At 36.6% G+C, this 13419-nt stretch overlaps 1 protein-coding gene across 1 annotated transcript; it reads right to left on the reverse strand.

The window, feature by feature from the left end:
• Positions 1-1984: 1984 nt before the first annotated feature.
• On the reverse strand, positions 1985-8595 carry LOC132611726 (uncharacterized). The gene is made up of 6 exons (XM_060326110.1): positions 8436-8595; positions 8251-8333; positions 7928-8044; positions 4518-4860; positions 2603-4361; positions 1985-2513 (listed from the first exon to the last, which is right to left on the reverse strand). Exons 1-6 carry the CDS (start codon positions 8593-8595, stop codon positions 1985-1987), a joined length of 2991 nt encoding a protein of 996 aa, XP_060182093.1.
• Between the last annotated feature and the right edge of the window lie 4824 nt (positions 8596-13419).

Raw genomic sequence — 13419 nt, forward strand, 5'->3', positions numbered from 1 at the left:
TGTTTCTCAACCCTTAAATATTAGGGGGTAGAGTAAAATTGACTCTTACCTTAAACTCATTTTTTTTTTAATAAATCCACTCACCTAGGTTATCAACTTATGGTGATGAGGGGTTTGGCCGGACCCCTACCTGTCCATATATTTAACCAAAAGAAGACACTGAGGAGGACGTAAACCTTAGCCTCTATGATACAGTGAAGAATGAGATTAGACATCCTGAAAAAGCTAGCAAGCAAGTAGAAGATGATATCAAGAAAGGACTGCTTTCCTGAGTTACATATGAAAAAGAAAGTGTTGAAAGCAAAAACTAAGAACCACATATTACAGTAGCTAAGTTTAGTCATTGTCAAAAGTGTAGTGCCCTTTTTTGGTCCTAATTCTAAAATGAGCAAAGCCCCTTTGATCATTCTTCATTAAAGCTTTAACCTCATGTGGTAAAGAAAAAGCTTGAGTGAAGAATTTATCCCTTCTGTCAGCAAGTCCCATATTAGCAAGATGATCAGCAACAAAATTGGCTTCTCTAAAGCAGTGTTGAGCAATAATCCTTCCTTGTGACATAGTCTTCCTGATCTTCCGGATTTGATCTCTCAACACAATTGGAGTATTATATGTCCCATTGATCATGTGAATGACCATTTGAGAATCTGATTCAATCACAAAGTCGTGAAAGCCATGATCAGTACACCATTGCAGTCCTTTCGAAATAGCCAAACATTCAGCAACATTGTTACTAGTTGTGCCAAAGTAAGAATGAAAGGCCATCACCAGCTGTCTATTGGAGTCTCTGAGGATGCCACCACCTGTTGTTTCTCCCGGGTTGCCATCAGTGTTTAGTTTCATAGTGAGGTGATTAGGCTTGGCCCATCTAACAACCTTGATATCAATAGCTTGTTTAATAGTTTCAACCTGATCCCACAACTCTAGCCAAATTGGCTTGAGATTCAGAGATGGTATCTGGCTGTTAATAATGAGATAAGCAAGCCAAGTAACTTGATTAATGATCCTGTTATAGGAGATTGGGATATTCTCATATCTGAAAGCACATCTTGCCTTCCAAATTTCCCAACAGATCAAAATAGGAGTACATTGTAAGAGAAGTTCATGAAGTTTGTTTTTTGGTTTAGTCAACCACCACTGGAGAATCAAGGATCTAGCATTAATCCTTTTGTACGGAATGCCACAAGTGTTACAGAAATATTCCCAAACCTTGGCAGTCTCACTATGACAAAAAAGGTGTTCAATAGTTTCCAGTTTGAAAGTTTTGCAACAACAACATCTAGAAGGTCCATTGACACCAAATTTCACAATTTTCTCATCTGTAGGTAGCCTGGAATGTAACAATCTGAGCATGAAGAAGGAAACTTTAAATGGAAGCTTACAGTGCCATGTTTTCGCTGCTGAAAGTGTGTGGTTTCTGCTTGGTCTAAGTAGATCCCAAGCAGATTTACAAGTAAATCTACTATTGGGATCAGGTAGCCAAACTGGATAATCATCCTTGTCTGGTTCAATGCCAATCTTGGCAATATGTTGCCAAATATGATCAGGCAGTAGACTAGAGAGAGTAAGAGTGTTCCATTTTCCATCATATATAAATTCAGAGACCCTCACTCTCTTTGCTCTGTATTCAGTAGGTAAAAGGTAAGCAATGGGTCCAAGTCCTGTCCAATTGTCCCACCAAAAGGATAGGTTGCCTTGGCCAACTTTCCATAATATATGTTGTTCACATCTGGCCCTGATGTCAGTGAGCCTTTTCCAAACATGGGAATCCCCACTCGCAAATTTTTTGTCAACTGGATGAGATCTTATGCAGTATTTTGCTTCCATGAATTGGTTGAGCAAAGAAGATTTAGTTCTAAAACTCCACCAATTCTTGGCTGCAAAAGCATCACAAAAGGATTGGATGCCTCTAAAGCCAGCTCCTCCTTCACAGGTAGGATAACACAGCTTTTTCCAGGCCATCCAATGGTATTTTTTCTTGCCATCACTATCCCCCCCAGAAGAAGTTAGCAATGCACATTTCGATCTGTTTAATACATGTTTTAGGGGGTTGAATGACAGAAAGAGTGTGAAGAGGAATAGAAGCAAGAACTGATTTGATAAGTACTGCCTTGCCTCCAGCAGAAAGAGTCTTGTTATGCCAACGAGTAATTCTATTGGACACCTTAGCCACCAAATCATTGAAATAGGTAATTTTCTTCCTACCAGTGTAAATAGGACAACCCAAATAATTAAAAGGGAGTTTTTGATGAGCAAAACCAGTGAGATTAATAATATCCTGGATAAAAGAGTCACTGGCCTTGGAGTGAACCATGAAACCAGATTTTCTCTTGTTAACAAGTTGAACAGAGATTTTCTCATATTCACTGAGTTTATCCATCATCATAGTGATGGAATTGCGATCCCCAGAACTGAAAAGGATAGTGTCATCAGCATAGCACAAATGGGTAATAGAAGGTACATTACTTTTGCAAGTAAAACGAACAAAACTGTCATTGCTCAAATGATTCAGCATTCTAGATAACAATTCAGCTCCAATAACAAACAAAGAAGGAGAAAGGGGGTCACCCTACTTGAGACCTCTAGTGGATTTGAAAAACCATGCCTGGTACCATTTATATTAATGGAATACCAGTTATTAGAGATAATACGATGAATCAGATCAACCCAAGAGCCAGAGAAACCCAACTGTTTAAGCACATGGCACATATAGGTCCAAGAGACCCTATCATATGCCTTAGCCATATCTAATTTCATAACAACATTGTCATTGGGCTCAGCTTTGTTCATATTGTGCACCATCTCTTGAGTAAGAGTAATATTCTCACTAATAGACCTACCTTTCATAAAGCCAGATTGATTTTGGGAGATAATCTTATCCATAATACTGGTAAGTCTACCATTAATCAATTTAGAGAGAATTTTGCAAGAAAAATTACTTAAACTAATTGGTCTAAAATCAGAAAAAGCTTGAGGAGATTTGACTTTGGGGATTAAAATCAGACAAGAGTGAGAAATAGCCCTATTAATAATCCCACCCTTAAAAATCTCAATAATCATGTTAAGAAGATCAGTAGAAATAATATCCCAGCATTTATGATAAAAAATACCCGTCATGCCATTAGGGCCTGGTGCACTTCCAGGATCCATTGAGAAAACAGTGTCTTTGAGTTCTTGCATGGTGGGAATAGAGCATAACATCTCATTATCCTCCCTTGAGACAATCTTAGGAAGACATGAGAGTTTAGAAAAATCATTGTTGTTGTTGTCTTTTGTGAAAATGTTCTCAAAGTATGAAATAGCTTCTTGAGCAATTCTGTCCCCCTCAATCCAGTTACCTTCCCCATTTTTTATCTTCTTGAGAGACAATCTTTGCCTCCTGGAAGTAATAACAGAGTGGAAAATTTTTGTATTTAGATCCCCTTCAGCATGCCACTTAATACCAGCCTTTTGCCTCCAGAAGGCTTCCTCAGTCTTGTAATGCCTGATTAGTAAAGCATTGGCCTCATTAAGGTTAACCATATTAGTAGTAGAGTTGTCTTGAAGGCAAACATCCTCAAGATCAGCCACTCTTTTTTCCATTGTTTTTGTAAGCTCGAAAATGTCTCCAATGATGTTCCTAGACCACCAAGATAGTTTCTTACTTGTATTTTTCAGTTTCATATGGAACCTCCAGACCTGAGAACCCTGTACATCTATCTGCCAAGCTTGCTTCACAATATCCTGAAAATCAGGTTTATCCACCCAAAAGTTCAAGAATTTGAAGTATTTAATATGACTAATGTTACAAGCTTTAGCATGTATAAGCAGAGGGGCATGATCAGACCCAGATCTAACCAAATGAGTGACACTAGTCTCAGGAAAAGTAGTTAACCATTTCTGATTAGACATTCTGTCTAATCTCTTCCATATTCTATTCTCTGGAACTCTGTAGTTACACCAAGTAAAGGCAGAACCAATGAAGCTCAGGTCATAAAGATCACAGTCTCCAATACATTCAAGAAGAGGTAAACTCTTCTCCATTCTATGTGGATTTCCTCCTATCTTCTCAGTTTGATCAGTAATACAGTTGAAATCTCCTAAAACCATCCATTCAAGATTCTGACTGGAAGCAATAAGGCTGAGATCTTCCCATAGAGATTCCCTGAGAGAATCTTTACACTTAGCATAAACAGTAGTGATGGAAATAGTGTCATCTCCAATCTTGATAAAGCAAGTAAGTTGTTGTTCAGTGTCAGAATAGACTTGGCATTCAACATCTTCATCAGTAATTATCCATATCATGTTGTTGTAGTTAGCATAAGCAAAATTATAACCCAATCGTCTTCTGTATCTATCAAGTTTTGTGGTTTTGCAAAATGGTCCTGAATAGAAAGGAACTGAATTTTGTGTTGTCTATTGAGCTGGCATAGCCTTTCAATGCCCTCGATATTCAAGCTTAAAATGTTAATCATAGTAAACAAACTTGGTTTTTGTGTTGTGTTGTATTGATGATGAGGGAGCATTTCTGCCACCCCTACCTCTGTAGTTGCCTCTTCCCATTCTTGACACATTAGACCCTCTTGGTGATAGGTTTGCCCTATTAGAGATATCCCCAAAAGCTTGGGAAATGGTAGGGTCATTGCTATGTTGTCCATTAAAAGTTTCAACAATCCTTTTTGCAACTTCATCACCATCAAAAGGGCCCTCTTCCAGGCTTTCATAGTCCTCATCCAGTGTATCTGAAGCATTCTCTGATTCCTCTTCTTCGTCTGAGTCATCCCCTATTTCATAATCACTGTCAGGAACCCCATCTTCACCATCAGATGAGCTAGCTTCAGGAATGTTGTTAGTAGCATTAGTAATGTTTGGTTCTTTATGAATCTGCAAACCAGATTTGTCAATATGTTGTCCATCACTTCCTTTAGACTGCTGATTGGAGTTGGAAACTCTAGCACTTTTTCTAGGGGTATGTTCTGGGACATTTTGTTCATCTTGAGTGTTTTGAACTCATTAAAGGGAAGAAACACACAAGCTTCAGCTAATCAAGAAAAGTCCCTAAAGAGTTCTTTTTCGCCTTGATTTTGATTTTTTGGTGTTCAATAGAACAATAGAAGAGGTGAATGAGATAATTCATAAATAAAGGTAATGTCAGAGTGGAAATTAGGTAAATTGTTAATGTGCAATTAGAACCCCAAAGTTTAATGCGCATGCAGGTAAAACGAATGTCACATAGCTAAAAATTTATTGACAGATTATTGCAAATAGTTGTTATATCCTACAAGTACATTATTTCAACGGAATAGGTGAATGAGCAATAATAAAATTATATATTTACGTATTTTAATTCTAGAAAGTAAAAAAAAGATCTTTATTCAAATAAGAAAAATCCTCACCAGAAAATATTGCATAAGAGGGTTGTCGTTTCCATTCAATATTTGGAGGGGGTATTATTTCCTAACCTTAAATGTTTTGGGGGGGGGGGGGGGGGGTAAAGTGGGATTGACTCTTTTTAAAAAAAAAGTATTTGAAATTTAATTTAGAAAAGGATATTTTAAATTTAATTTGTATCTAGACAAGAATTTAACTTGAAAAGAAAAAAGTTTATGACTACCTGAACTTTCACCTTGTTGGTGAGGGTTCGAATCCTCATGTTGTAAATCCCTCTCCCATTTCCCCTTCCCCTACTCCCTATGTAATAAAACATTTTTTTTAAAAAAAAATACTGGACAAAAAAAAAAAGAACTCCTCAATAATTGACAAAAAGTCATCAAATATTACTCCCGGACATAAAGGTTTCAGAAGATTTATTTTGAAAAATAACAGCTTTATTTTGTTCCCGGAAACAGATTTTGCTTTTTGGAAACGAAACAATGAGGAAAAAAATTAGAATTCTTTCAAAACCAGAAACAGCTCTTTCAAAACCAAGTACTTGCAAAAGTTAGAACATGGATGAAATATAAAATGTAAGAGAATAAAAGAAAACATGCTGTCGTTCCAACAAGAAGCATTATCAATTTATTCCAATAGTTTGTCCCAACCTGGTTTTTTCTCTAACATATTTTATAAATATTCTTTTGTTTGCTCTCTTTGATTAACGAAGAGCGATACAAGAGAAGATAAATTGCAACTAAATGGTTCTTGGATATTATGTGAATTTCTTCGTCGTGGAAACAAATGGCGAATGAGAAATAATTTAATAAACAAAGGGAAAAAAACATAAAGGCAAAAAGGATAACGTGCATGTACGAGCATTGTTTTAAAAGGCAGTGTCAGGACTCGCCTCGGGGCAGGGCAGTGGCAAAACGCCCTGGGGCTAACGTGCGAGGCTTAGTTCCTGTGAGGCTTACGCCCTAAGCGCCCAACCGTACGCCCTAAACACGCCTAACGCCCAACGCCCAGGGCTCGCCTAACAGTTCTTACACAAATTATATTTTAAATTCCTTAATTAAAATCATTCACCCTCATAATTGTTTAACAAAATAATGATACTTAATAGTTTTTCATCTATCGAAATAGAAGATTGGGTGTAACTCATATAACAAGTCGTAGTATTGGATATTTACTGTTTGAGAATGTCGTGAGGGTGAATATCACTTAATTTTAAAAAAAAAAAACACATAGCGGAATTGTACATTTTCACTTGTCATTGGTCATAAGTCCTATGTATCAGAATTATCATATAATTTTATTTTTGTTCATGAAGAAGTTATGTTTTAATTGTAATATTGATAAATTTTTTTGATTATTTGCTTATAGGGAGATAAAATGATTAGTATGATAGTAATAGTATTTTAAGAAACTGTGTTTTTTTCCGTGTTTGAAAGTTAAAATGTTAGAATTGTTTTGCATTTCATAATAGCTTTTTGTTTCATTGTATTGTTTATACTTGTAAAATTATGTTATATATAATTACAAGTTATAAGCGGTGTATAATGAATTGCTTTGATCATTTTTTTGTGAGGATCAAGCGCGCGCGCGCTCACACACACACACATATACATACATACATATATATATATATATATATATATATATATTTCATTTATTTACAGTTTTCTTTTATTTTTTTATGTAACTTTACCTATTTAAAAATATTTATTGTAATTATATTATTTTAAGAAATACTAAAAATTAAATACCCATGGGGCTTACGCCCTGTACCTCGAGGCTTACGCCTCATCGAGTCGTATGTAAAACGTCCCGCCTTACGCCTCCACCTTTTAAAACACTGTGTACGAGTGAGAATTTGTTGAATAAAGTAGGCAGTTTTTTTTCTTTGTTTTTTTCCGTGTCACTTTCTTCATACGTGTAAAAAATAAAACGAGCTTTGATTTTTTCCTTGTCACTTTGGAACTACAGCATGTTTTCTTTGTTTTTTTCCGTGTCACTATCTTCATACGTGTAAGAGCCTGTTTGGATGGGCTTATGTCTATAAGCTGAAAACAACTTATAAACTAAAAAAAATAAATTGGGGTAGTCTAACTTATTTTTTTCAGCTTATAAGTTGCTTTAGATAAGCTAAGTCAAATGGACCCAATTATTTTTTTGAGCTTATTTTAAGCACAAAATGACTTTAAGCTGGCCAACTAAACACTCAAAAAAGCTGAAAACAGCTTATAAGCAACTTATAAGCCAATCCAAACGGGCTCTAAAAAATAAAACGAGCTTTCATTTTTCTTCTCTCTTTAATTGTTTTTTTTTTTTGTAATAAATTCCACTAGGCTGTTGAGGGCCTAGGGCTGCTTTTATATATTTTTCTCAAAACAAATCAAATAGTCTTTACAAATGGGCCAACTGACAAATAAAATGCAGAAATAAAATGAGAATCACCTTAGAACAAATTAGTCCAAAGCGGATATTACTAATTGCCTGAAATTAAACTAAAACTTGAACCTAAATAACAAAACTGCTTGAAATGATTCCAGGAAACCTTGTATAATTCATGCACCTTGCATCTAATCTTGAATTCTGGAAATTCTGCAACCATGAAGACTGCAGCTTGTATCAGATGCACCAGCAAGGTGTATATCAGTAGTATATTTTGTTGTATCATGTACTCCTCGTACTGCAACATTGTACAAAAATGGCCAGGTGCGCAATTCAAAGTGGCATAACTGATGCACAAATTTTCCTTAATGTAGCCAAACAAGTCTTCATATGCTCACATTTCCTCTGCAGATTGAGCACAAAGTGCTAATACCACTACATGAAGAATTGCCACCATATAGAGACTGATTGACACTCTATGAATTTGCCTTAATTCCTTGTCACCAGTTCTACAAATGAAGCTGCATAAATCATACCATCAGAACCTGCTATATTCTTGTGACCTCTATGATAAGTATACCAAATTCCTGCACAATATAGCACATAGAACTGGTACTAACATGCCATCCTCCATAAGGATTTTGATATAAAGATATCTTTGGAATACCATGCAAAACTCAGTAGAATGCCTGAGTTAAGCATGCTTATTGACCATCCTGTAAATCCATCTTGAGTATCACCACACTTCTTCCTTAATGCCAAACTGTAGTGGCAGCAAGTGCCACACACTGCAATCTTGACAACAAGAAATTCATGTATGTACTTTGGATTATCATCTGCAGCTTCCATAATAAATGAATCCATGAAAGCTAGCAAAGTCTAACTAAAAACTAGTAATCTTTGATGCCTTGTCCATTGTGATTCCTTGTCCAGCTTAGAATCCCAATTTGCATTAGCCAAATGGTACCTTTGATGCACTGAGAAAAACTGCATACTCATCATGTTCTGTGCAAGAATCAAAGTAGCATTGCCCTTATTCCCTTTGAAACACATCTGCCTCATATCATTTCCATGATGAACTAGATCAATATTACAGATATAAACAAGAAAATGAAACTTGAAGATGCCTTGGAGGTTCTTCATAAAACAAATTTTAGAGCTGCAACCTGCAAAAAAGAACACAAATTAGGATAAAATTCTCAACTTATTCTCCTCCCACATGATTTGAGTAAGATGAGATATGGTGCATAATAGCTCCACACCAGCTTCCATCCTCAGTATCTCCTTTTTGTCCTGACTCTTAAATAGGACACTGAAGTTTGTCACTATTAAGAATCTTTCTTCCCTTTGAATCAAGATCAGCAAATGAATTGATATTCACTTTTCCATGATCAAGGGAAAAGTTAGCAAGATGATCTACTAGCTGATTACCCTCTCTCATAATATGTAGAACCTGTACATCTGCATGATCCATGATCTCCAATAATTCCTCAACCACAAATGCAATGTTCCATGGAGGTTTCCATTCTCTATCCAAAATATTCTTCAGCAGTAAAGAATCAGTTTCAAGAATGAAGGTGTAAACATGGATGGACAAGCAATATCTAGCAGTATGTAGAAGTGCTTGTGCCTCAGATTCAGTATTTGTACTTTCTTCCATTTCTTTTGCTTGTGCATGCGCAAGGTCACTAGTTGCATTCCTCACACAATATGCATATGAGCTTCTACCAGGATTACCCCTGGTAGCTCCTTTAGTATTGCACTTCAACCACTCTGCTGGAGGAAATTCCCATAAAACCTTAGTCACCTGCAATTTAGGAACAAAAGTTTCCATAATTCTCAGAATTTCAGACCATTTATGAGGCACTGTTTTAATCCTAGGCTTTCTTACTCTTACTAATTGTTGTATATTTGTTGAGGCTTGATATATGACCCTGCTTGTATACCTTTTTTCCATGCATATCACAATTCCTTTTCTTCCATAACTCTCATTTAATAACAGAAGGAATTAAATCATACACAAACTTCATTCTATGCATCACATCAGCATTCCACTATGTCATGATGACTTGATGTAAATGCATTCCAGCAATATTAATTCCTGCAGCTGAACAGAAATACCTCCAAGTCCTTTGAGCAGTTTCACACTTCAGAAAAACATGAGAAATTGACTCTTGCCTTAGATCAGCACAGTAAAAGCATTTAGAAGGCATGTTGTAACCCCAACTCCTAATTACATCATCCAGTAGGATTTTAAAGTGCCATACCCTCCACATTATGAATGCAATCTTGAAAGGCAACCCCCTTTACCTATATCTTCTTGTATACAACTTTCTTCTCTCCCTTACTTCTAACATACTCCCATGCAGATTTTATTGAGAATTGTCCTCTAGATTCTAGCATCCACCAAGCTTTATCAGGTTCCCCTTTTTTGCTAGGAGGTTGGACCTCATTGAGAATATATTCAGCAAGATCAGCAGGTAAGTTATTTCTGAGTGCAGCTTCATGCCATCTTCCTTCTGTTACCACATCATGCACATTTTTAATAGCTTCATTACATACAAAATCTGGTGGTGTGATGTAGTATAATGGACCAAGACCATGTCTAGTTGTCAAACCAGAAAAGTGAAGATCCCTGTTATGACCCGTGTTTTCACACGTTTGGAAAGACTTGAATTATATTGGATTCTTGAGATATAAGATCAATTTGATATTTTGTTGTACATAAGGGTTATGCATGAAAGATTAGAGTCATGAAAGTGTGGGACAAGGCTAAGGGTAATTTTGGAATTTTGGAAATTAGTTTCGGGAATTACAAAACGTGGACTATAAGTCATTGGGCCAAAAATAATGGAATGGAATTTAAGGCCCAATGCATTGGAGTGGCCGGCCATGGTGGCCCAAGCCCAAAAAATTTGTACTAAATTTCCATGGATTAATTAACTTAAGGCCATGATCCAAGCCCATTACTTGGTCATGTGCTTGGTCATGTGACCAAGTCTTTAAATGATAGACATTAGAAGACTTAAGGCATTAAGAGACTTAGAAAAAAATAAGCAAGAAAGAAGTCAAGAACAAGAGAAAAAAAGGGGGGTTTCGGGTTTGGCTTAGGAAAATAGCCATCAAAAATATTGTTCCAAAAATTTATTTCTTGTTGTTTTCCTACTAAGTCAAGGTTCCTTTGTAACTTGGTATAGTTGGTTTGGAGTGGGGAGCATCCAATTCACCAAAGTGATCATATATCCAAGTGAAGAAAACTTGAAGAAAAGGTAAGAATTTCTACCTTTTATTTGTGTTATGAAGTTTTGATTGTGTTGTAGTTTATGGAAAGGTGTTGATTGTATGAAGAAATGGAAGTTTGCAAAGTGGGTATGTAGTATATATGTATGGCCGTGTATATACATGTTGTATAGCCAAAAATGTATAGAATTCATGTTGTATTCTAGTTGTGAATGTGATGGAATTTATGTTGAGAATGAAAGTGGAATAAATTTGATTGAATGGAGAAAAATAGCATATGGCCGTGTGGTATATTTGACTTGGGAATGAAATGGATTAAGTTTGTTTAGAGTATTGGAGTGTTGTTGTAATGCTTGATATGTAAATGAAGTTAGAATGATATAAGTTTGTATTGAATTGGAATGTAGAAACTTATGTCGTTTTAGTATGATTTTTCCGACATTAAGGAAATGAGGTTGTTTGGTTGTTAGTTGTGATGACCATTGATGAATTTGGAAGTTGGAAACTTGTTATGAAGTTGTATGCCAAAGATTTGATGTTTTGCATAAGTTATGATTTTGGCGGAAGATTGTATATCATGTATATCGAGTGTATATCTTAAGGAAAACGATATGAAATGTTTCTAGAACTATATGGTGATGATCATGATGGTTGTTGAATATGAAATTATTGATCTTAGTTGAAAGTTGGGTTGAATTGAAGATTATGTCAACTTGTGAGAAAAATGACTAGTTGAAGGATATTTGTGTTTTTAATGTTCATTGTTGATATTGTTGTTGTCGTTTGGGTTGTTGTTGATGATTTATAGCCGAGTTGAATTCTCGGGGTGTCATATGTATAGGGGAAGTGCTGCCGAAATTTCGGTAGCCAAATATGCTTAAAGTTGTAATAATTGCATTAATAACTCACAATTGGTAAACTTGACCAATTGCAGTTTTTCGACGAAACGGGAAGTGAGTTTGGAAAGGCTTAAGGAGCGTGAAAGGTATGTAAAGCAAACCCAATTCTTCCCTTGGCATGCCCTTAGTGTATTAGGGTCGGATCCGGGCCTCGAAGGATCGGAATCCGCAAGACAAAATTTCAGTTTTTCCTTCAGTAGAATTGAACCATTTTGAGACGCTTTTTCTGAAATTATGCAATTGTGCTCTAAATTACTCAGAAAGTCATAGGATGTCTGTATAAACTTCGTAGATGATATTATATGTTTAGAGGGCACAATTTGAGCCCGCCGCCTTATTTGTTCTGAGGCGGGCCCACTATTTACATTTTTGCCCCTAATGTGTTAAAGCTTCCTTTTTAAGCGATTTTTGAAAGAAATGTTTTAATTACCCTACTAATCGCTTAACGAATATTATTTTAAATATTCTGTTAAATATTATAAATTATTTTGACACTTGGAATGACTTCGGGAAAGTTATACTTCTGCAATTTATTATGATATCCGAAATACATTTAATATGATTCCGTCCGACCCCATTGGATTTGTTTGTCTTTGATACGCTTCATCGAGTCTTTGAAAACACTTATGATATTTTTAAATTGCATTAGTCTCTCACTACTCCATTCGTGGATGTCCCAATGTTTCCCACACTGAGCCCGGGCCAGGATATGTTGTCAAGCGTAATTCTCTGCATTGTTCGCCGCGCCCCGATGTGAGGGGGCAGGTATACGCGTACATGGGTCTGTGGAGTATGATGTGCTATGTCCGCCTATTCTGATCTGATCTGTTATGGCCATTCTGATATGACATTTTATGATACGGGGCCACGCCCCCTTTTCTGATTCGTCTGTATTGTGGCACCAGTGTCGGGAGGGTGACCACGTTCTGTCTGCCGAGTCCCGTGGCAGGGATCGGATATGATATGACATATGTTTCTGTACACATTCTGTCTGATTTGGAAATATGCATTTGACACTCTGGATTTTGTACCCATTTTCTGTAATCATTATGATTTGACTTCTGTGATTCCGCTTTACATATTCAGTACATATTTCGTACTGACCCCCTTTCTTCGGGGGCTGCGTTTTCATGTCGCGCAGGTACGGACGACAGGTTTGCTGATCCGCACGTTTAGGATCCCATTTCTGCTATTTTGGGGCGCTCTCTTCTACAGGGCCCATCTTTTGGTACAGTCTGTCACTGCTATCTGGATATATGTACTTTGTTCAGGGTATGACGGGGCCCTGTCCCGTCTTATGATTATGATATGTTCTGTAGAGGTCTGTGGATACATCTATGTGGGTTCTGTACATATGTTTGGGATGTTTTGTTTTATGATAGCCTTATCGGCTTCTGTGTGCCAAGTCTGCTCTTCGGCTAAATTCTGTAGCATCCACTAATGTTATTATTATATTATTATTCTGATAATATGCTAATTTGGGTATCGGGTACGTATAGGTGCCCAGCTAGGGCACTGGTCGCGGCCCACGGGG

Source organism: Lycium barbarum, chromosome 9 (genome assembly GCF_019175385.1).
Source record: "Lycium barbarum isolate Lr01 chromosome 9, ASM1917538v2, whole genome shotgun sequence".
Classification (NCBI taxonomy): domain Eukaryota; kingdom Viridiplantae; phylum Streptophyta; class Magnoliopsida; order Solanales; family Solanaceae; genus Lycium; species Lycium barbarum.